This window comes from Pristiophorus japonicus, chromosome 7 (genome assembly GCF_044704955.1).
Source record: "Pristiophorus japonicus isolate sPriJap1 chromosome 7, sPriJap1.hap1, whole genome shotgun sequence".
In the NCBI taxonomy this organism is placed as follows: Eukaryota; Metazoa; Chordata; class Chondrichthyes; family Pristiophoridae; genus Pristiophorus; species Pristiophorus japonicus.
In genome coordinates this window covers 95981081-96003886 of record NC_091983.1, presented here as the reverse complement: position 1 = coordinate 96003886, position 22806 = coordinate 95981081, and the positions used below count along the sequence as shown (strand labels likewise).

Below are 22806 nucleotides of genomic sequence, written 5' to 3'. Positions count from 1 at the left end.
TTTCACAATTTACATGCTACCGATTAGCGATATCCATGCTGACAACACTCAACTCTATCCATCTACCTCTCTGTTGATCCAAAGGCTGTTTGAGAAGCTCAGCGTACTTCTGAACCCTGAACTGAGCTTCATCACGCACATCCACTCTTACAAAGACAGCTTTCTTCCACCATGCAACACTTTCCATCTCTGCTCCGACCCTACTTCATCATCGCTCCTGTGGCCCTGCTTCAAGTTATAATTCAATCAAAACCGCACAGCCTGCCTTCACAATGACACACAAGTTCTAAACTCCCATCCTCTCCAAGCTCCACTGGATCCCCATGCTCACATCTTGTATCCACATATACATCTTCCACTTTGCTTACTCCTTGTCCTCCATTCCATCATTGGTGGCCACACATTCAGTCACTTTGTTTCTATCTTCAGGTACTCCATGAAGTTCCCTCTGCCACATCCTGCTTTCAAAGCCCCCTTCTCTATGACGGCATTCCTTATTTTTTTTTTCTTTTTCTCTCCTCAACGTTCATGTTTTATCATCAATGTAACATGCTTTGTGATATCTACCATTACATGAGAAATGCTATAGAAATCCACCTTATTATAGTTCTTCCTGTAATTTTTGAAAACCTTTCCCACTAGCCAAAAAATAAGATCCATGTAATGTTGGGAGTAAGAAAATCTATTCTTGGAGATTCAACTGAAGTCCAATCCATAGGAGAGTTAAATGTGTGTGTGTGTGTGTATATGTATACACAGTCTCATATATGTTGACATCTCGTGTGCAGAGAATAATCTGAAGGAAAAGGTTCATTTTTTAATTAACAAGATATTTTACTATTTTTAAATTAAATTCTCAGCAAAAAATAGTTGTTACTCAATTTATTAAACCAGCCAGTTGCACATTAGTATGTCTGACAGCTGATGCACAAAATATCAATTTTGAACAGACCAAAATTTAAACTGCAATTCATTGTTGTTTGCAGTACAAAATCTGAAGCTGCAGTCGGCACAAACATGTTGATAAAAGTAGAGACTGGCTTCTCAAATTCAATCATCTGGATTTGAGCTCTGACTGACTGACTGACTGATTTGGTTTGAACTAGTGTGAGATTGGTAACTCAGTTCTACTCCACACATTTCACCCAGACTTTCAAATCCTATTTTGTATTAGAGCGCTAACTGCTGCAGCAATAAAATAAACACTGGTTTGTCTTCTAGACAGAGTAATTGTCTGATTAAAATATGCAAGAACAGCAAACTAATATTCATTCAGTTTGTCTATATACACTATGTAAATCATGAAAGCTGTATTTGAGCGTGAAGACCTAACAATCTCAAATGATTTAAAAGCATCAGAATAAGTTGCCAGTAGCAGAGATCCCAACTCTAATGTTTATTTTCTCACAACAGGGGAAAGTTATGGCCTCCATGTTTTATGAAGTCAGCACAAGAACAAGTAGTTCATTTGCTGCTGCCATGCACCGGCTTGGTGGTTCAGTGATTCATTTTTCAGAAGCTACTTCATCTGTACAGAAAGGGGAGTCTCTCTTGGACTCGGTGCAGACAATGAGTTGCTATGTGGATATAGTGGTTCTTCGCCATCCTGAGCCAGGTGCAGTTGAGGTATGTATTTGAATCTCCTGGGTACAGAATATTACTTGATAGTTTAATTTTCAGGGCTTCTTCAGCAGCAGAGAATTGGTGACATTAAATGTTTGTCTTTTTGTCTGATGTAAAATTTGTAAAATTGAACAAAAATATAGGCATTGGTTTGTTAGTCATAAAGCCAAAAAATATGGACACTAAAACAATGATGCAGTTTTATTACTTTTTGATGCTTCTACTGCCTGTATTTTGTACTTTTTGTTTTGTAAATGGGAGCTAATTTTATTCAGCTACATTGTTTTGTCATCCAGCAAAAGATAATGTTACAAAAAGGAAGATACCAGTGTGCTGTTATAAGTACAGTTAGAAAAGGTTATGGTGTTTATATTTTTTTTAAATAGATTTTTTTTAAAGTTAACCAATCAGAAGCCCCAATTTGGTTGATTTTGATCATAAATTTAACATACAATTGTGTAAGGATAATTTTAAAGAAAATTTTGTTTTGTGCCTGAAGTATAAAAGCATGATATGATTCTTTCAAGGTTCCTCAGTATAAATGAGGATACTCCTAATACTTGGGTATATGCAGGAAGTTGTTGCAGAACAATGGCTTAATTTGTAAATCTTATTTCCCAGGTATTGAGGAAATATTTCCAAGTTTGATTTTTGGATTGTTTTACGTTCATAAATTTAAAGTCAAATTTTGCTTTGCTTTGTCTGCAAGAGAGTATTCTTTTGCAATTGGAAGTTTTAGCTTCAACTCTACTAGTGTCTTGTAGGAGATGGTTGCAGACTGGTACTGCTGCCATACCACAGGCTAATTTCCTACAGCATCTCTGGTAACAGCCTGGTAGAAAGTAGAAAATGATGCAAGATATACAAAATTAATGGAACAATTAAGTGCTGATTCCAATGTATAAACATGATGGGGCAGAACTGGTGAAGAGAAGAATCTACATTAATACAGAGTTATCAAGATTTTGAGTGAAAATGTCTGGCAATCAAGATGAAGGAAATTTAAGGGATTTAGCTAAGGAGAAACCGTTTCACTTTCTCATTTCTTTTACAAAGTATTGTTCAAGTTCTGCACTGTATTTTTTGAAATTTCTTGATTTGTAGAAATATAATTTGACATAAAAATGAGATTTATTTCACTTGTATTTGAAGAAACTTTAAGCAAAAATACTTTGGTTATGTGACATCAGACTGGTCTGGATTGGCTTCGATCTTGAATGTGTTGCTTACTGTAATTTTCATTCCTTGTATTTGTGATTGTGCATGTTTTTGACTTCACTTAAAGTTCAATTCCAATACTTAAGAACTTGTGTGCACCCGCTTCTTTCAGCTTGCTGCTAAACATAGCCGAAAGCCTATTATTAATGCAGGAGATGGTGTAGGTGAGCACCCCACTCAGGCTTTGCTTGATATTTTCACTATTCGTGAGGAGCTGGGGACTGTGAATGGAATGACGGTAAGATAGTTTTTTTGTGTGTAATTGCTTTATGATAGAACAATATTGATTTCAATCTCCTTTAATCCAATTAACATAGTTTGGAATATAGATTGTGGATAGCACTGGGTTCATTTTGCACCATTCGCACCTCAATCTTTTGTCCGATACTGCTAAACTGTCAATATTCCTTAACTTGTATTAAACCTATTGACTATTACAGATTATAGGGCCCAAGTTTCGAGCCGCGCCGAGAACGGAGCAGTCCCGACCTGGACGCCCGTTTTTCGCGCCACAAAGTGCGCCTAAAAAAAACCTCCGTTTTCTCCACCTCCCTGCAGGTCTTCTGGCCCTCGGCGCAGCAGGAGCTGTAGGGGGCAGAGCTAGGTCCCTGCGCTGAAAACAGTGCCGGGACCTCTGCACATGCGCGCTACAGTGGGCACGCAAGTGCAGTCGCTCCAGGCGCCCGAAACTGTGTGGGAGGGCCCGAAGCACGCAGCCCCTAGCCCTGGCCGAATGGCCTCACTGGGGCTGCGTGAATAAGGCTCCTCCCACGGCCAGCTCCTGCTTCCTCCCGACCCGGCCCGATTCCCGCTTCCCGCCTCCGGACCGGACCCGACTCCCGCTCCCCCCCGCCCCCGCCGACTGGACCCGACCCGACTCCCACTCGCTCCCGCCCCCGCCCCCGGACTGGATCCGACCTGACCTCCCTCTCCTTCCCTTCCCCCAACCCGAACCGAACCGACCTCCCTCCCACCACCCCCCCGACCCGACCCAATGCCACCTACCTGTAAATCTGGTGCTGGGGACGGGCCCTGCCCAAAGTCTTCAGCCTCCCTCCCCGTTCTCCTTTCCCCCCCACCCAATCTCCTTCCCCCCCCCCATCTCCTTCCCCGCCCCCCCATCTCCTTTCTCCCACTTCTCCCCTTTATCCCCTTCTCCCCCATCCCTCCCCCTTCCCTCCCTCTGCTCCCCCCTCTCTCCCTCTACCCCCTCCTCCCCCTCCCTTCGCTGTCAGAAACACAGACACTGACAAGACAGAGAATGAGAGACACACAGACAGATGGAGAGATAGAGACACACTGGGGGGGGGGGGGCATCCCAGCACGCTGTTGGAGGGCTCCCGGTGCTGCAATCGCTAAGTAGAAAATGTTTTATTTATTGATTTTAAAAAAAAATTATTTCTTATTAATTTTTTTGGAATGATTTATTGGTTGATTTATTGATGTATTTATCATTTATTATTGATGATGGCTCTTTATTTGTAAAACTGAAGTGTTTAATGTTTGTAAACTTCCCTTTAAACCCCCTCCCCCAACACCATTCCCTACGCCTGATTTGTAACCTACGCCTGATTTTCTAAAGTGTAGACAAGGTTTTTTCGAGCGTACAAAAATCTTCACTTGCTCCATTCTAAGTTAGTTTGGAGTAAGTTTTCACTGACGAAACTTTGAAAACAGGCGTAAGTGGCCGGACACGCCCCCTTTTGAAAAAAAAATTCTGTTCCAAAGTGAAACTGTTCTAACTGACTAGAACTGGAGCAAACTAAATGACGAGAATTCCGATTTCTAAGATACTCCGTTCTACACCAGTTGCTCCTAAAAAATCAGGAGCAAATCATGTGGAAACTTTGAACCATAGAGCCTCTACTGCCACGTTAATGTGCAACTGAGATGCTGTCTTTTTTTTTAATTGGTTTGACATAAATCCAGGGTGTTATGAATCCATTGTGTGCTAAAGTGCAATAAGTCAAAGATGCCATTACTTTGGATTCATAAAACTATAACTTTATACATTGACAAAAGTTATGAAAGCATTTGAATGCAGTGTGTAACCATATTATCTAGCATTATAGTTGCCCTAAGAATCTCCAACTACCGACTACATCTTGCAGACATTTGTTTTATCAATAATCCTGTACTAAAAGGTTTTTGTTTTACAATGAGTGAGTGTGCATCGTTATATTATCACTGGATATCGTCAGGTCACATGTTGAGACAGAAAGGAAAAGGAGGTGGGGTAGCTCAATTGATAAAGGATGGAATCACTGCAATAGTAAGAAACAATATTGGCTCAAATGATAAGGATGTTGAAACAGGTTGGGTGGAGATAAGGAACAATAAGGGGAAAAAGCCACTGGTGAACATGGTCTATAGGCTCCCTAGCAGTAGCAACTTTGTTGGTCGGAGCATAAACCAGGAAATAGTGGGGGCTTGTAAAAAGGGAACAGCAATAATCATGGGTGATTTTAACCTCTATATTGATTGGACAAATCAAATTGGTCAGGGTAGTCTTGAGGAGGAGTTCATAGAGTGTATAAGGGATGGGTTCTTTGAGCAGTATGTAACGGAACCAACCAGAGGGCTAGCTATCTTAGATCTGGTCCTGTGTAATGAGAAAGGATTAATAAACAATCTCCTAGTAAAGGATCCCCTTGGAATGAGTGATCATAGCATGATTGAATTTCAAATTCAGATGGAGGGTGAGAAAGTTGGATCTCAGGGCTCTGAGCTAGTTAGAGTGGGTGAGAGCTCAGATGAACAGGACCCCAAGAAAGAATGCAAAAGGCAGGAGGCAACAGATCAGAGTAGCACTGGGGTAAGTGTAAACCACAAGGTGATAGGAAGGGACAATATGTATGAATATAAAGGGGCTGCAGGAGGGGTCAAAACTAAATATCATGGTTTAAAAACTAGTATTAAAACACTCTACCTAAACGCACGTAACATTCGAAATAAAGTAAATGAGTTGACGGCACAAATCATTACAAATGGGTATGATTTGGTGGCCATTACAGAAACGTGGTTGCTGGGTGGCCAAGACTGGGAATTAAACATACAGGGGTATCTGACAATTCGGAAGGATAGACAAGAAGGGAAAGGAGGTGGGGTAGCTCTTTTAATAAAGGATGATATCAGGGCATTTGTGAGAGATGATATTGGCTCTAATGAACAAAATGTTGAATCATTGTGGGTAGAGATTAGAGATAGTAAGGGGGAAAAGTCATTGGTGGCCGTAGTTTATAGGCCCCCAAATAATAACTTCACGGTGGGGCGGACAATAATCAAGGGAATAATGGAGGCATGTAAAAAAGGAACGGCAGTAATCATGGGGGATTTTAACCAACATATCGATTGGTCAAATCAAATCGCACGGGGTAGCCTTGAGGAGGATTTCATAGAATGCATACGGGATTGTTTCTTAGAACAGTATGTTACAGAACCTACAAGGGAGCAAGCTATCTTAGATCTGGTCCTGTGTAATGAGACAGAAATAATAAACGATTGAGTAAAAGATCCTCTCGGAATGAGTGATCACAGTATGGTTGAATTTGTAATGCAGATTGAGGGTGAGGAAGTAGTGTCTCAAACGAGCGTACTATGCTTAAACAAAGGTGACTACAGTGGGATGAGGGCAGAGTTAGCTAAAGTAGACTGAGAACACAGACTAAACGGTGGCACAATTGAGGAACAGTGGAGGACTTTTAAGGAGCTCTTTCATAGTGCTCAACAAAAATATATTCCAGTGAAAAAGAAGGGCGGTAAGAGAAGGGATAACCAGCCGTGGATAACCAAGGAAACAAAGGAGAGTATCAAATTAAAAGCCAATGTGTATAAGGTGGCCAAGGTTAGTGGGAAGCTAGAAGATTGAGAAAATTTTAAACGACAGCAAAGAATGACTAAGAAAGCAATAAAGAAAGGAAAGATAGATTACGAGGGAAAACTTGCGCAAAACATAAAAACAGATAGTGAAAGCTTTTTACCGATATATAAAACGGAAGAGAGTGACTAAAGTAAATGTTGGTCCCTTAGAAGATGAGAAGGGGGATTTAATAATGGGAAATGTGGAAATGGCTGAGACCTTAAACAATTATTTTGCTTCGGTCTTCACAGTGGAAGACACAAAAACCATGCCAAAAATTGCTGGTCATGGGAATGTGGGAAAGGAGGATCTTGAGACAATCACTATCACTAGGGAGGTAGTGCTGGACAGGCTAATGGGACTCAAGGTAGACAAGTCCCCTGGTCCTGATAAAATGCATCCCAGGGTATTAAAAGAGATGGCGGAAGTTATAGCAGATGCATTCGTTATAATCTACCAAAATTCTCTGGACTCTGGGGAGGTACCAGCGGATTGGAAAGCAGCTAATGTAACGGCTCTGTTTAAAAAAGAGGGCAGACAAAAGGCAGGTAACTATAGGCCGGTTAGTTTAACATCTGTAGTGGGGAAAATGCTTGAAGCTATCATTAAGGAAGAAATAGCGAGACATCTAGATAGGAATAGTGCAATCAAGCAGACGCAACATGGATTCATGAAGGGGAAATCATGTTTAACTAATTTACTGGAATTCTTTGAGAATATAACGAGCATGGTGGATAAAGGTGTACCGATGGATGTGGTGTATTTAGATTTCCAAAAGGCATTCGATAAGGTGCCACACAAAAGGTTACTGCAGAAGATAAAGGTACACGGAGTCAGAGGAAATGTATTAGCATGGATAGAGAATTGGCTGGCTAACAGAAAGCAGAGAGTCGGGATAAATGGGTCCTTTTCGGGTTGGAAATCGGTGGTTAATGGTGTGCCACAGGGATCGGTGCTGGGACCACAACTGTTTACAATATCCATAGATGACCTGGAAGAGGAGACAGAGTGTAGTGTAACAAAATTTGCAGATGACACAAAGATTAGTGGGAAAGCGGATTGTGTAGAGGACACAGAGAGGCTGCATAGAGATTTAGATAGGTTAAGCGAATGGGCTAAGGTTTGGCAGATGGAATACAATGTCGGAAAATGTGAGGTCATCCACCTTGGGGGAGAAAAACAGTAAAAGGGACTATTATTTGAATGGGGAGAAATTACAACATGCTGCAGTGCAGAGGGACCTGGGGGTCCTTGTGCATGAATCCCAAAAAGTTAGTTTGCAGATGCTGCAGGTAATCAGGAAGGCGAATGTAATGTTGGCCTTCATTGCGAGAGGGATGGAGTACAAAAGCAGGGAGGTCCTGCTGCAACTGTACAGGATATTGGTGAGGCCGCACCTGGAGTACTGTGTGCAGTTTTGGTCACCTTACTTAAGGAAGGATATACTCGCCTTGGAGGGGGTACAGAGACGATTCACGAGGCTGATTCCGGAGATGAGAGGGTTACCGTATGATGATAGATTGAGTAGACTGGGTCTTTACTCGTTGGAGTTCAGAAGGATGAGGGGTGATCTTATAGAAACATTTAAAATAATGAAAGGGATAGACAAGATAGAGGCAGAGAGGTTGTTTCCACTGGTCGAGGAGACTAGAACTAGGGGGCACAGCCTCAAAATACGGGGGAGCCAATTTAAAACCGAGTTGAGAAGGAATTTCTTCTCTGAGGGTTGTGAATCTGTGGAATTCTCTGCCCAAGGAAGCAGTTGAGGCTAGCTCATTGAATGTATTCAAATCACAGATAGATAGATTTTTAACCAATAAGGGAATTAAGGGTTATGGGGAGCGGGTGGGTAAGTGGAGCTGAGTCCACGGCCAGATCAGCCATGATCTTGTTGAATGGCGGAGCAGGCTCAAGGGGCTAGATGGCCTACTCCTGTTCCTAATTCTTATGTTCTAATGTTATGTAACCAGCATGCTAAGCTTAAATAAAGGAGACCATGAAGGTGTGAGGGCAGAGTTGGCTAAAGTGGGCTGAGAAAATAGATTAAAGTGTAGGACGGTCGACGAACAGTGGTGGACATTTAAGGAGATATTTCACAACTCAAGAAAAATATATTCCTGTGAGGAGGAAAGGGTGTAAGAGAAAAGAAATACAGGATGGTATCCAATTAAAACAAGGGCATACAAAGTGGGCAAAACTAGTGGGAGGACAGAAGACTGGGAAGCTTTTAAAAGCTAGCAAAGAATGACTAAAAAATGATTAAGAAGGGGAAGATAGTCTATGAAAGTAAACTCGCACAAAATATAAAAACAGATAACAAGAGTTTCTATAGGTATATAAAAAGAAAAAGAGTGGCTGAAGTAAATGTTTGGTCCCTTAGTGGACGAGACCGGGGAAATTAGTAATGGGGAACATAGAGATGTCAGAAACTGAACAAATATTTTGTATCAGTCTTTACGGTAGAGGACACTAACACTGTTCCAACAGTGGATAGTCAAGGGGCTATTGGGGGGGAGGAACTTAACACAATCACTAAGGAGGTGGTACTCAGTAAGATAATGTACTAAAGGCAGATAAATCCCCTGGACCTGATGGCTTGCATCCTAGGGTCTTAAGGGAAGTAGCGGCAGGGATCGTGGATGCATTGGTTGTAATTTACCAAAATTCCCTGGATTCTGGGGAGGTCCCAGCAGATAGGCAAACCGCAAATGTAACGTCCCTATTTAAAAAAGGAGGCCGACAAAAAGCAGGAAACTATAGACCAGTTTGTCCAACATCTGTGGTTAGGAAAATGTTGGAGTCCATTATTAAAGATGCAGTAGCAGGACATTTGGAAAAGCAACATTCGGTCAGGCAGAGTGATAAAGGGGGAACCAGTGGATGTGGTGTATTTGGACTTCCAGAAGGCATTTGACAAGGTGCCACATAAAAGGTTACTGCACAAGATAAAAGTTCACGGGGTTGGGGGTAATGTATTAGCATGGATAGAGGATTGGCTAACTCACAGAAAACAGAGAGTCGGGATAAATGGTTCATTCTCTGGTTGGCAACCAGTAACTAGTGGGGTGCCGCAGGGATCAGTGCTGGGACCCCAACTATTTACAATCGATATTAACGCCTTGGAAGAAGTGACAGAGTGTAACGTAGCCAAGTTTTCTGACAATACAAAGATGGGAGGAAAAGCAATGTGCGAGGAGGACACGAGAAATCTGGAAAAGAACATAGACAGGCTAAGTGAGTGGGCAAAAATTTGGCAGATGGAGTACACTGTTGGAAAGTGTGAGGTCATGTACTTTGGCAGAAAAAATCAAAGAGCAAGTTATCAAATTAAGAAAGATTGCAAAGTGCTGCAGTACAGCAGGACCTGGGGGTACTTGTGCATGAAACACAAAAGGATAGTATGCAGGTACAGCAAGTGATCAGGAAGGCCAATAGAATCTTGGCCTTTATTGCAAAGGAGATGGAGTATAAAAGCAGGGAAGTCTTGCTACAGCTATACAGGGTATTTGTGAGGTCACACCTGGAATACTGCGTGCAGTTTTGGTTTCCATATTTACGAAACGATATACTTGCTTTGGAGGCAGTTCAGAGAAGGTTCACTAGGTTGATTCCAGGGATGAGGGGGAAAGTTTGAGTAGGTTGGGCCTCTACTCATTGGAATTCAGAAGAATGAGAGGTGATCTTATCGAAACATGTAAGATTATGAGGGGGCTTGACGAGGTGGATGCAGAGAGGATGTTTCCACTGATGGGGGAGACGAGAACTAGAAGGCATGATCCTAGAATAAGGGGCCGCCCGCCCATTTAAAACAGAGATGAGGAGAAATGTTTTCTTCGGGTTGTAAATTTGTGGAATTCACTGCCTCAGAGAGCTGTGGAAGCTGGGACATTGAATAAATTTAAGACAGAAATAGACAGTTTCTTAAACGATAAGGGGTTATGGGGAGCGAGCAGGGAAGTGGAGCTGAGCTCCTGATCAGATCAGCCATGATCTTATTGAATGGTGGAGCAGGCTCGAGGGGCCGTATGGCCTACTCCTGTTCCTATTTCTTATGTTCTTATGATACGGACCAATAGAATTTGGCACATGCATGGAAAATATCAGTCTGAAGCTGCACTTAAAGCACTCCTCGAAGATTTATGAGAAACATTTAAAGACATTTTTTTTCACCAATTGTAATTTTAATTTGTTAATAGATCACAATGGTTGGAGATCTGAAACATGGGCGAACGGTACATTCGCTGGCCTACCTTCTCACATTATACCGTGTTAATCTTCGATATGTTACTCCCAGAAACCTTCGGATGCCCCCAAATATCATACATTTTCTGGCTTCTAGAGGAATCAAGCAGGTGAGCAAAACTGAAAAAGAATATATTAACCTGAGTTTAATTTGAAAGTGCTTACTATAAAAAATCGTATTTAATATTAGATCTGTTGTGTGTCTTGTAAACAGGTTCTGAGAACTGGCCTCTTAACCTTATAATTTAGGATCATTCAATACCTTAGTTATGGTTTAAAATTTGTTAATACTGTTTTGCTATTTACTGCCTAACGTGTATATTAACACTCGTTTGCATGCACAGGAAGAATTTGACAGTCTGGAAGACGCTCTGCCAGATACTGATGTGTTATACATGACTAGGATTCAAAAAGAAAGATTTGCCTCTGAAGAAGAATATGAAGCGGTAACGATAAGCATATACTATATAAAATCATAGGAGTTTTTCCACCCATGCCCCATTTGATGTTCAAAGATAGAATTCTGGTTACATTTAAATTTTCTGCTTCTTGAACAAACTTATCCATTTAGAACCCAATATAATTTATAAACTTTTTTTGAAATCTCCTTGTTGAAAAGGTAGTAACTCTTGCTGTCACCGCATTCTAAAAGCCCTTTGTATATTCACAGCTTACATTTTGAATTGCTCCCTATGCCTGTTACTGCTGTTGGCGTGACCACGATTATTTTGCTTTTAGTTTAAATTTCAGTTCAAGATGCCAATAATTAATCCTAGGAATATTAATTTCAGTAATAATTGCCATGTGTGTAGATATAAGATCCCCAAAGCTGCCAGGAAAGCAGCGGAACTGTATAGGTGGAGATGGAAAATCAGGCACAGAGCCATTCTGCCCACCACCCCCAATAGAACTTCTTGGTATTTTCCATTGTGATAAAATGCTTGCCCATAAGGGTGGGCTCATTATTACAGCATGTAACTGAAGAAACTAACTTCCTGTGACTCGCTAGTGCTCAGCATTGCTTACACCTTGAAGGCGGTGGTATGGGATATAATTTAGAATCATCCTTCCTGAAAGTGTTTGCACTGTGGCATGCACTGCAGCAAAATCCGCCGTCCGTCCCCCCGCCCCCCCCCCCCCCCCCCCGAGGTGGGTGCCTCTTTAGCACTGTAAATGGTGCCCATCTGAAATATGTTAATGCCACCACCTCGGCATATGCACTGGAGACAGGGGAGTGGCCAAGGGACGAGTGTAATTTACTCCTTATCCCCAAAAGACCTCCCACAGAATTTCTAGGTTGGGATCCCCCCAAATGTTTCCTCTGCTTCTGCTGTACTCCCAATTTTTAGGTTTGATTTCTATTTTTGTCTGTGAAGATGTGGTTGGGTGTCTGGCCTCATTTTACAGTTTTATATCCTCTCACCAGGACGTTACAGGGATGTACACTCAGCAACAGTGCCCGTACTATCTTTCATACTGCATAACTCCTTGCACTGCACATGCTGTCCAGATTTTCCCAAGAAAGCTTGCCATGACTGTCGGGACATTACTGCAAGGAGAAGGAAATTGATTACTAATGATCCCTTGGGAATCCAGTTCTCATTCAAAATAAAAGTACTCCTGTTCAGATAAATGCAGGACACCATAGCTGGCTTGGACAAATGCTACCTCAAAAGCACTGACCAATTCATGCTAATATCTCTAATGGTGGGAGAAAGGTGTTGTGGGCTTATGTGACTTGTACAGCCTCTCGGTCTGGCCAAAAGTCTTGGTACTGGAGGAGAGACCCTCCAATTCGGGCATGTATGAAGTCAGTCAGCAGTTAACAAAATCTCCAACCTTCATCTTCACACATTTACTGCTTAAAGTCTAGACCAAACTCGTAGGCCAGCTTCACACTCATTTTGGCCCCAAATAAGCCATTAATTAATAAGATGAGTTTCGAGGTTTTGGCCTAAAGTTGTTTTTATCACATTTGTGTCTGATCCCTTTTGATTCTTTTGAATGTTTCATATGTTTTGAAACTTGGATTGTCTGTTTTATTTCTAGTGCTTAATGAATGGTTTAACTTTCTAACACTGAACGAATTAGATTTCTGAGGTGTTTTTTTAAAAAAATAACTTCACAACATTCTTCAAGGGGAATCAGCAACATTTTAGTCCTGCACTTTGCTGCTAAAACTGTCCACAGCAGTCAAAAGAGCTTGATGCTTTTTTTTTTAAGTGCATATGATTTGTTTTTCTCCTATAATCTTAGTAATTCATGAATTAATTGTGATACTTTTTTTTCCCTTAAGTGTTTTGGACAGTTTATTCTCACTCCTCACATTATGACCAAAGGGAAGAAGAAGATGGTGGTTATGCATCCATTGCCACGAATTAATGAAGTTAGGTAAGCCATTCTGCAGATAAACAGTATGTGTGTGTATATATATGAATGTTCACACTGATACTTTGTATATGTCAATTGGGTATTATCTGCTACAGGCATTAACCTTCAGAAATATTGTATACCTAATTTCCTTACAAAATTGAATCAGATTGGAATTTAGTTGTGAATATTTACAAGATGAGGTAAAGTGAGGGAGAGACAGAATCTTATCAGTTTCTCAATGTAATTGCAATGCTGGATATATCTGAGTTGGCGATCAAGCAGAGTCAATGCATTTCATTGTGAAAGGCAAGAAATCTGGCAGCCAGATTGCCTCAGACTGTTCTTGCACATGCTGTGTAGTTCACTCTAGAGCAGCGTACGAAGAAGTCTGAGAGCAAGTTATTCTATTTAAATTATGGATTCACTACTTCATCACATTAATCTATATGAAACTTTGTTTTAACCTAGTGTATACCCTTATCCATTTAAATTGATTTTTTTTTCACGTGTTTTTTGGAGGGAGAAAGAATCCTCTCAAAATGCACCATTTCATTACTGGCAGTCTATCTGTGGAGTTGTTTGGACAAGCATGCATCCCAGCATTACCTTCCAGTGTGACGACAGATTCCACATGTAGCTGACAGCATCCAGCCCGACCTCACCACCACCTCTCTCAACCCCTCCACTGTTGTGATAACAGCCTGTTGTCCGACATCCAATCCTGGCTGTCAGATAAGCAGTCTGACAACAAATACAGTGCAGGGGTTAGAGAGGTGATGGAGAGGTAGACCTGGGTATTGTCAGCATACATGTGGCCACTGACCCTATGTCTTTGGATGATGAGGCCAGAATGCAGCATGTAGACAAGGAAGGAGAGTTAGTAAAGGATAGATCCTGGGTGACTCCAAAGTAAACCGTGCAGGGACAGGAAGAGAAGCCATTGCTGGATTTGCTCTGGCCATGATTGGAGTAAGAGTGGAACGAAGCTAGGGCAGTCCTCTGAGCTGGACAGTGGAAGAGAGGCAAGAGAGGAGGATGGTGTAGTAGACCAACAGCTGCAAGGGAATACAAGGAAGGATAATGCAGCACAGTCACAGAGGATGTCATTTGTTACTTTGGTTGTGACAGGGGCAAACACCTGATTGGAGATATTCAAAGGAGGAGTTGTGGAAACATGGATGTGGATTTGGGAGGCAACAACATATTTGAGTGCTTTGGAGAGAAAAGTGGGGTTGGCGATGGAGGTAGTACAGAGGGGTTGAGGGTGGGTTTTTTGGGTGTGCGGCCCACCCAAAAAAAATTAGGGTACTCTCCTACATTGTAATCTACGGAGCCTGGCAAAGGCTTTCTCTTGCTGCATCTTGTTTAAAAGCAGCCGATGTCTGTGACTGTACCTATTACTCTTCGTTCACAACCTGACCACCCTGCTGATGGCCTAGGACGAGAGATTTTCCAACACTAGTTACTTAGACAGGCTAACACATTGCTCAGCATTTAGTGTTTGGAGAATCAACATCAGAGCTTAGCTTAGCTTATTAGCATTTTAACCACCTTACACTTCCAAAAGTGAACACCTTTTGGTTTTACATCCAACATTTCAAGGTAACCTTTTTTCCCAAATCATTTCTGTGGAAAAACAACCAATTCCCAAAATGTGATGAATCATATTTGATCAGTGTTAAATGTTTTTAGTAAAATGTAATCTGAATGCCTACATGTATAACGTAATCGTAAGGAAGGACATTCGCTTAGATGATGTGGAATCTGTTTGGGTAGAGCTGCGGAATACCAAAGGGCAGAAAACGCTAGTGGGAGTTGTGTACAGACCACCAAACAGTAGTAGTGAGGTTGGGGACAGCATCAAACAAGAAATTAGGGATGCGTGCAATAAAGGTACAGCAGTTATCATGGGCGACTTTAATCTACATATAGATTGGGCTAACCAAACTGGTAGCAGTACGGTGGAGGAGGATTTCCTGGAGTGTATTGGGGATGGTTTTCTCGACCAATATGTCGAGGAACCAACTAGAGGGCTGGCCATCCTCGACTGGGTGATGTGTAATGAGAAAGAACTAATTAGCAATCTTGTTGTGCGAGGTCCCTTGGGGAGAAGTGACCATAATATGGTAGAATTCTTTATTAAGGTGGAGAGTGACACAGTTAATTCAGAGACAAGGGTCCTGAACTTAAGGAAAGGTAACTTCGATGGTATGAGACGTGAATTGGCTAGAAATAGACTGGCGAATGATACTTCAAGAGTTGGCGGTAGATAGGCAATAGCAGACATTTAACGATCACATGGATGAACTTCAACAATTATACATCCCTGTCTGGGGTAAAAACAAAACTGTGAAGGTGGTTTAACAGTGGCTAACGAGGGAAATTAGGGATAGTGTTAAATCCAAGGAAGAGGCATATAAATTGGCCAGAAAAAGCAGCAAACCTGAGGACTGGGAGAAATATAGAATTCAGCAGAGGAGGACAAAGGGTTTAATTCGGAGGGGGAAAATAGAGTATGAGAGGAAGCTTGTTGGGAACATAAAAACTGACTGCAAAAAGCTTCTGCAGATTTGTGAAGAGAAAAAGATTAGTGAAGACAAACGGAGGTCCCTTGCAGTCGGACTCGGGTGAATTTATAATGGGGAACAAAGAAATGGCAGACCAATTGAACAAATACTTTGGTTCAGTCTTCATGAAGGAAGACACATATAACCTACCAGAAATACTAGGGGACCGAGGGTCTAGCGAGAACGAGGAACTGAAGGAAATTGTGTTAGGGAAATTGATGGGGTTGAAGGCCGATAAATCCCCAGGGCCTGATAGTCTGCATCCCAGAGCACTTAAGGAAGTGGCCCTAGAAATAGTGGATGCAGTGGTAATCATTTTCCAACAGTCTATCGACTCTGGATCAGTTCCTATGGACTGGAGGGTAGCTCACGTAACTCCACTTTTTAAAAAAAAAGGAGGGAGAGAAAACGGGGAATTATAGACCAGTTAGCCTGACATCAGTGGTGGGAAAAATGTTGAAATCAATTGTTAAAGATGAAATAGCAGTGCATTTGGAAAGCAGTGACAGGATCGGTCCAAGTCAGCATGGATTTATGAAAGGGAAATTGTGCTTGACAAATCTGGAATTTTTTGAGGATGTAACTAGTAGAGTGGACAAGGGAGAACCAGTGGATGTGGTGTATTTGGACTTTCAAAATGCTTTTGACAAGGTCCCACACAAGAGATTAGTGTGCAAAATTAAAGCACATGGTATTGGGTGTAATGTATTAACGTGGATAGAGAACTGGTTGGCAGACGGGAAGCAGAGAGTAGGGATAAACTGGTCCTTCTCCGGATGGCAGGCAGTGACTAGTGGGGTGCCGCAGGGCTCAGTGCTTGGACCCCAGCTATTTACAATATACATTAGTGATTTAGATGAAGGAATTGAGTGTAATATCTTCAAGTTTGCAGATGATACTAAGCTGGGTGGCGGTGTGAGCTGAGAGAAGGATGCTAAGAGGCTGCAGAGTGACTTCGATAGGTTAGGTGAGTGGGCAAATGCATGGCAGATACAATATAATGTGGATAAATGTGAGGTTATCCACTTTGGTGGTTAAAAACATGAAGACAGAATATTATCTGAATGGCAGCAGATTAGGAAAAGGGGAGGTGCAACGAGACCTGGGTGTCATGGTTCATCAGTCATTGTAAGTTGGCATGCAGGTACAGCAGGCGGTGAAGAAGGCAAATGGCATGTTGGCCTTCATAGCTAGGGGATTTGAGTATCGGAGCAGGGAGGTCTTAATGCAGTTGTACAGGGCCTTGAGGCCACACCGAGAATATTGTGTTCAGTTTTGGTCTCCTAATCTGAGGAAGGACGTTCTTGCTATTGAGGGAGTGCAGCGAAGGGTCACCAGACTGATTCCGGGATGGCGGGACTGACATATGAGGAGAGACTGGATCGACTGGGCCTGTATTCACTGGAGTTTAGAAGAATGAGAGGGGATCTCATAAAAACATATAAAATTCTGACGGGACTGGACAGGTTAGATGCAGGAAGAATGTTCCCGATGTTGGGGAAGTCCAGAACCAGGGGTCACAGTCTAAGGATAAGGGGTCAGCTATTTAGGACTAAGATGAGGAGAAACTTCTTCACTCAGAGAGTTCTTAACCTCTGGAATTCTCTACTGCAGAGGGTTGTTGATGCCAGTTTGTTAGATATATTCAAGAGGGAGTTAGATATGGCCCTTACGGCTAAAGGGATCAAGGGGTATGGAGAGAAAGCAGGAAAGGGGTACTGAGGTGAATGATCAGCCATGATCTTATTGAATGGTGGTGCAGGCACGAAGGGCTGAATGGCCTGCTCCTGCACCTATTTTCTATGCTTCTATGTACGGTATTGTACATTGGCCATACTAGCTGTCTTAAGTTAATAAAACAGTTCCACGTGTAATTGTTGTCATATTCTACTCTCCCTGCCCCCCCCCCCCCCAAAGAAATCTTTATTGCTCTGACAGATGTGTAATGTTCTCATAACTCTAACTTCTTTGCTGCCTATAATTGACGTACCACAGACACATTTGAGTAAAAGAGGACGAAATCCCTCCCCAGCCTCTCTTCGCTCCCTCTTGATCAGGTTTATTCTAACATCTAACCCCTTGGGGAAATTTGGATTGAAACCATGGTCAAGTCCTTGTTTAATTATTTTTTAAAAACACACTCACATAGTTAATCTGTGGTATACAGCTTTTTTTTTAAACACTTAGCTGAATCAAAGCAACTTCAATCCTATACTTATAAAGTTCAAATTGACAGTACTAATACTGCTCCTCCTCTTCAGTTTGGAGGTGGATTCCGACCCACGGGCAGCTTACTTCCGCCAGGCTGAAAATGGCATGTACGTGAGGATGGCTCTGCTCGCAACAGTTCTGGGCAAGTTTTGAAACCACAGATCAACTGAGGCAACAAGAAAAGGGATGGCATTTAAGAGCAAATTTAAAAATACTTGCTGCTCATAAAATTTGTAGCATTATTGGTGACCATGACTTTAAAGAGATGGCAATGGGCTATCTCGGCTATCATTTTAAAATATCAAAATTAACATGAATTTCATTCCATGGATTTGCTGCCTTAAGTTAGATCAGCAGTCATTGTTTTGCTTAGGTACTGACCTTGAAAAACACTCCCTATTCATCATCTATCCACTGAGAACAGAAGGCTTTATGTATGAATATTATTGCTGTTCTGTTGCTTGATCAACATGTTTCATTGGGCCAAGTTCATCTCAGCTTTTCCAAAAATACCCAGGTTTGTGACTGAGGTGCAAGTGCCTTAGCCTCTCAAGTAGCGGATTACTCAGGTCTTTGTGATTCTTCAAACATTCAGCAAACATTTTTTCATGTGTCTAAGCCACGATTCACAGTAACACAGAAAACTGCTATTTTCAGTGGTAAAGGCTAAAAAGCACACTTGTATTTGAAATTGCTTTATGATTGCAAGTAACATTTAAGACTGGAAAGTTGTGCTCGTATCAAATGTTTCTGTTATTTGAATGCAGGCATGTACCTGTTTATTTGTGTTGTGCTTGTTAAAATAGTGGAAATAGGAATTTGAACATCACAAATTTTCAGACCATCGTGCTTAAATCTGTCCAAACCAACACATCAATCTCCCTTTTAAAGACATCCCCTTGTATTTGATGCATTTCAAAATGAAAACCACTTCTACAAGATATTCTGTGTTATATATTAAAGTTTTAGCTAATACTTACTTGACAGCCTTTCGAAATACTTGTGTTCACAGTATAGTTACAGAAATCCTAGCAGCGTTGCCTTAGGACTGTGCAAGTTTAATTTCAAGGTGCAGGATTGATTTTAATTTTGACAGTTTTAAACTCTAGCCTAGGTGGCTCAGGAAATACCTGGGGATCCTCTTGACCTGAATAATAAATTAGCAGCTTATTGCCTATTCTGTATTAACTAGGAGGATTAAATTGTTTGGTTGTGTTAAACTGCAAATGGTGAGGTTACTGACTGTGCCCTAAAGCATCCTTTAGGTACAACTGCCTCTTATACCAGAGCTGCTGTTGGACCAAAAATAAGATTTCTCAACACCAGACAAATCAAGCTACTGTGAATTTACAGGTACAAGATTTCTGCAAGATTCCCGGTAAAGAAACAATGATGCATTTGAAGCTATTTCATCTGAACAAGACCATCTGGATATATTCAACTGTACAAAATGCCAAGCTACTGAAACATTATGTATCAGTGTATTACTGATTGCAGGACTTCACTGAATACGATTCTGTTTATATTTCTTAACTTGTTAGCTTGGTTCCAATCTCTAAGAATCACCACATTTTTCTGTTACAATTAACCATATAGGGCCTGTGACATTGTTTTTGTTTAAGTCTACCAAACAGGTTGTGAAAATACATGTTAATGGTTTATTTGAAAGTTTTCTATTAACAGCTTGCTCACTTTTTAAAAAACTGAATAATGTTCTGTTCAATAAAAAGATTCTTGGTATGCTGATCTTCAGACGTTATTAAACCTGATGTCAATTTTGATTTCCAAAACCTTTCCACTAACTAAGGCTTTGTTTTGAAAAACATGCAACCAGTTGACAGCACACCTAACCTTCAGAAAGTTGGGGCTTAAGCTTTCTGGAGAGAAAGAAAGGAGAGAGTAATAAATAGTATTGAAAAAAAGATCTGGTAGAACCTGAGTCATTTTGTCTGATCTAATACTGTTTTTGTTTCTTTATTTCCATTATAAATTGGTCTGATTCTAGTTTGTTGCACCATGTTGGATGTTAATAGCATATTGCCTTTCAAAAGAGTCTTTAAATTTGAGCCCCTACCACTTAATAATGGCCCTGAATTTGCAGTCAGTGGCATAGCTAATGATTAAGCCACCGACATCTCAGCGAAATCCGCACTTGCTTTGTGCAAAGACCCCAGCGAAAACTTGCTTTCAAACGCTGCAGAGTTGTGCGCAGTATTGTGGCCCACGGATCCCAGAGATGCATCATTGTGCTTCAGCTAACCTGGGATCATGTGGGGCGGTGTTCCTTTCCCTTCGTGACTCTTAGCCAATCAGGAAACATAGAAATCTCCAATGGGACAACATTAAGCTTTGCAGAAAGTCCATCCAAGCAACTGACCTTGTTTTAGTTTTACTATTCCCACTGCACTTTCCAAACGATTGCTTAACCATTTTTCTTCGATTCACATTTGTCTTGATATAAAATGATTTGTTGTCCAACTTCTGGTTTTAAATTGCTGACGATTTAAAAAAAAAACATTTACAATAATTTAGCAGCCAGAAATGCTATTTTATTAATAAATTATGATCATTGCAATAGTATTTAGTACACAAACCAAGATTTTAACATTTGATAGAATTCAGTCAAACACTGAAAAGTCTTGAGATACTTTATACTGAAGGTATCCTTAAAAACATAAAACTCGATTAGGATGCTTTTCATGGGCTGTAGCATAAACTTAGTTCAAAATTAACACTATTTCCACCCCACCCTGCGCTGTACAACAGGCTCTTGTGCCTGTTTGCACCAGCCCTGAAAACATTTCAGGGTAATTAATGCGCAGTACGTGGGCAATTAGCCCAACTTTTCGGCAGCATGTTGATATCAATGGGTAGGTGAAATGTGCAGTGAAGCACACGCAAAGTCGGAATGTGACATCACAAGTTTGGGGTTTAGTGCATGCGCTTGAAATCCCTAACTTGCAGTCAGTTTCAAAGGTGGTATGATGGTGTAGTCGCAAACTGACTGCAAATTTGGGACCAATCTCTCCAATTCAGCCTTTCAACCTGTTTGGAATGGAGCGAAATCTTGTATCCCATTTAGGGGCCCTTGCACTTTTCTCTCCAGAGACAGATTGTGTCTTTTTTTTATAGCTGATATCCTGGGGTATGTGGCATCATAGGCAGTTACATTTCTCTGGTTCAATGTTCAAGTGAATGTTTTTCATGTGTAAGAACAGATAGCAAATGTTAGCACACTGTTCGATTGTGGGGGCATCACAATGTAGTTCAGTTGTCTTTGCTTGTTTTCCACACATGCACTTTGCAGTAGCAGAAAACCCGGCTGTTTTTCTCCATTTCCTAATCTAGGACTGCTGAGGTCAGTTGTCATGCAACTGCTACCGTAACAACAACAACTACTTGCATTTATTTAGTAATGTTAAGGTAGTTAAACATCCCAAGGTGCTTCACAGTAGCATTAACAAATAAAATTTGAGAAATTTAAGAGCACAGTCCACCTCTCTTGTCTCTGATGCTCTTGGCCTGTGTGGCTCATTACTACCATGTGGCTCATTTGTCCATTGCATTGTCAGCTTTATTATGTACATTTTTATAAGTTTATCTTCAAAGGGGTATTTTTAATTTGGTTAGTAACAATTCCAATTAAAACATGCAACTGCTTTAAAAGATCATTTCATAAAACAATTGCTGACAATCCAACGGGTTGGATTTGAGGCTTTTCTGTTTTTGGGGAGAAAACGGAGGCGGGCCGGGAAAGTTACGGGCTGCGAATAGGTTGCACTTTATTAAAGAATTTTCACCATCTGGGCCCTGCACCAGGGTGCGCAGTGTGAAGGGAGGCATTATACAAGGAGGTCATTGTGAAGCACAATTCAAAATGTACAGGTTGGGTTTGAGTCAAAACTCGGACGGTGTCACAACGAGAGGTATTCCACACTAACAGCACCACTGCAAAACCCAACCCGAAGCTCTCGACTGGATGCAGGAGACCACCATGCCCCATTGCATGCCTCCCCGGGTGAGACCTGGAGGGCAAAGGACCGGAAAATCCAGCCCAATGCCTCCAAGACCAGTTGGAATCGTACATTCCTAATATTCAACATTTGCTGTCAATGAAAGTTTCTAATTCAATCAATTAACACCACATTCCCTATCATGCCTAATCACTAATTAGAGGATTGGGATGCCTGACCCTTCTCGATAGGATATCTTTTTGCTTCTTATTCAAGTGGGCTACATGTCTGCATAGCTGGCTCATGTGATAGCAATTTTTGTCCTGCATTTAACATTGGTCTCTTGTTTGTGGGAGATGTGAATGCTATTACGGGTGTCTTCCTGCTCTGCGGCTACACCGAGTTCAGGTTGTTTGAGCTGACAGCAGCCCTTCACAGATGGAATCCATTTGCCGAAGCTCTTCATTGCTGATGTGCTTATTCGAAAACTACAGTCCCCACTATTATGTATTTTTACAACTGAAGAACAAGTCATCAGGAGCAGCTAGAATCCCTGTCAAAGCATTAAAACATGGCAGAGAAGCACTACTGGCGCGGATACATGACCTCATCTCTTATCTGGAAGGAGGAGATCATGTCAGGAGATCTCATCGTGACCATCTTCAAGATAGGTCACCAGTCCGACTACGGTAACTACAGAGGAATCTCCCTGCTGTCGACCACCGGGAAAGTCATCACAAGAATCCTGAATCGCCTTCGT

The 22806-nt window shown here is 41.5% G+C and overlaps 1 protein-coding gene across 2 annotated transcripts in view; it reads left to right on the top strand.

Moving 5' to 3' along the window:
* cad (carbamoyl-phosphate synthetase 2, aspartate transcarbamylase, and dihydroorotase) overlaps positions 1 to 20158 on the top strand; it is a 116789-nt gene extending 96631 nt beyond the window's left edge. The window contains exons 39-45 of one of the 2 annotated variants that reach the window (XM_070885158.1): positions 1414 to 1626; positions 2954 to 3079; positions 10897 to 11052; positions 11287 to 11388; positions 13239 to 13333; positions 18144 to 18235; positions 19447 to 20158. In XM_070885158.1, coding sequence (XP_070741259.1) covers positions 1414 to 1626; positions 2954 to 3079; positions 10897 to 11052; positions 11287 to 11388; positions 13239 to 13333; positions 18144 to 18235; positions 19447 to 19475 — 813 coding nt within the window. In that variant the 3' untranslated portion in view covers positions 19476 to 20158. The remainder of the gene's footprint in view (positions 1 to 1413; positions 1627 to 2953; positions 3080 to 10896; positions 11053 to 11286; positions 11389 to 13238; positions 13334 to 18143; positions 18236 to 19446) is intronic. The other variant, XM_070885160.1, reaches the window with a different exon arrangement.
* Positions 20159 to 22806: the final 2648 nt, after the last annotated feature.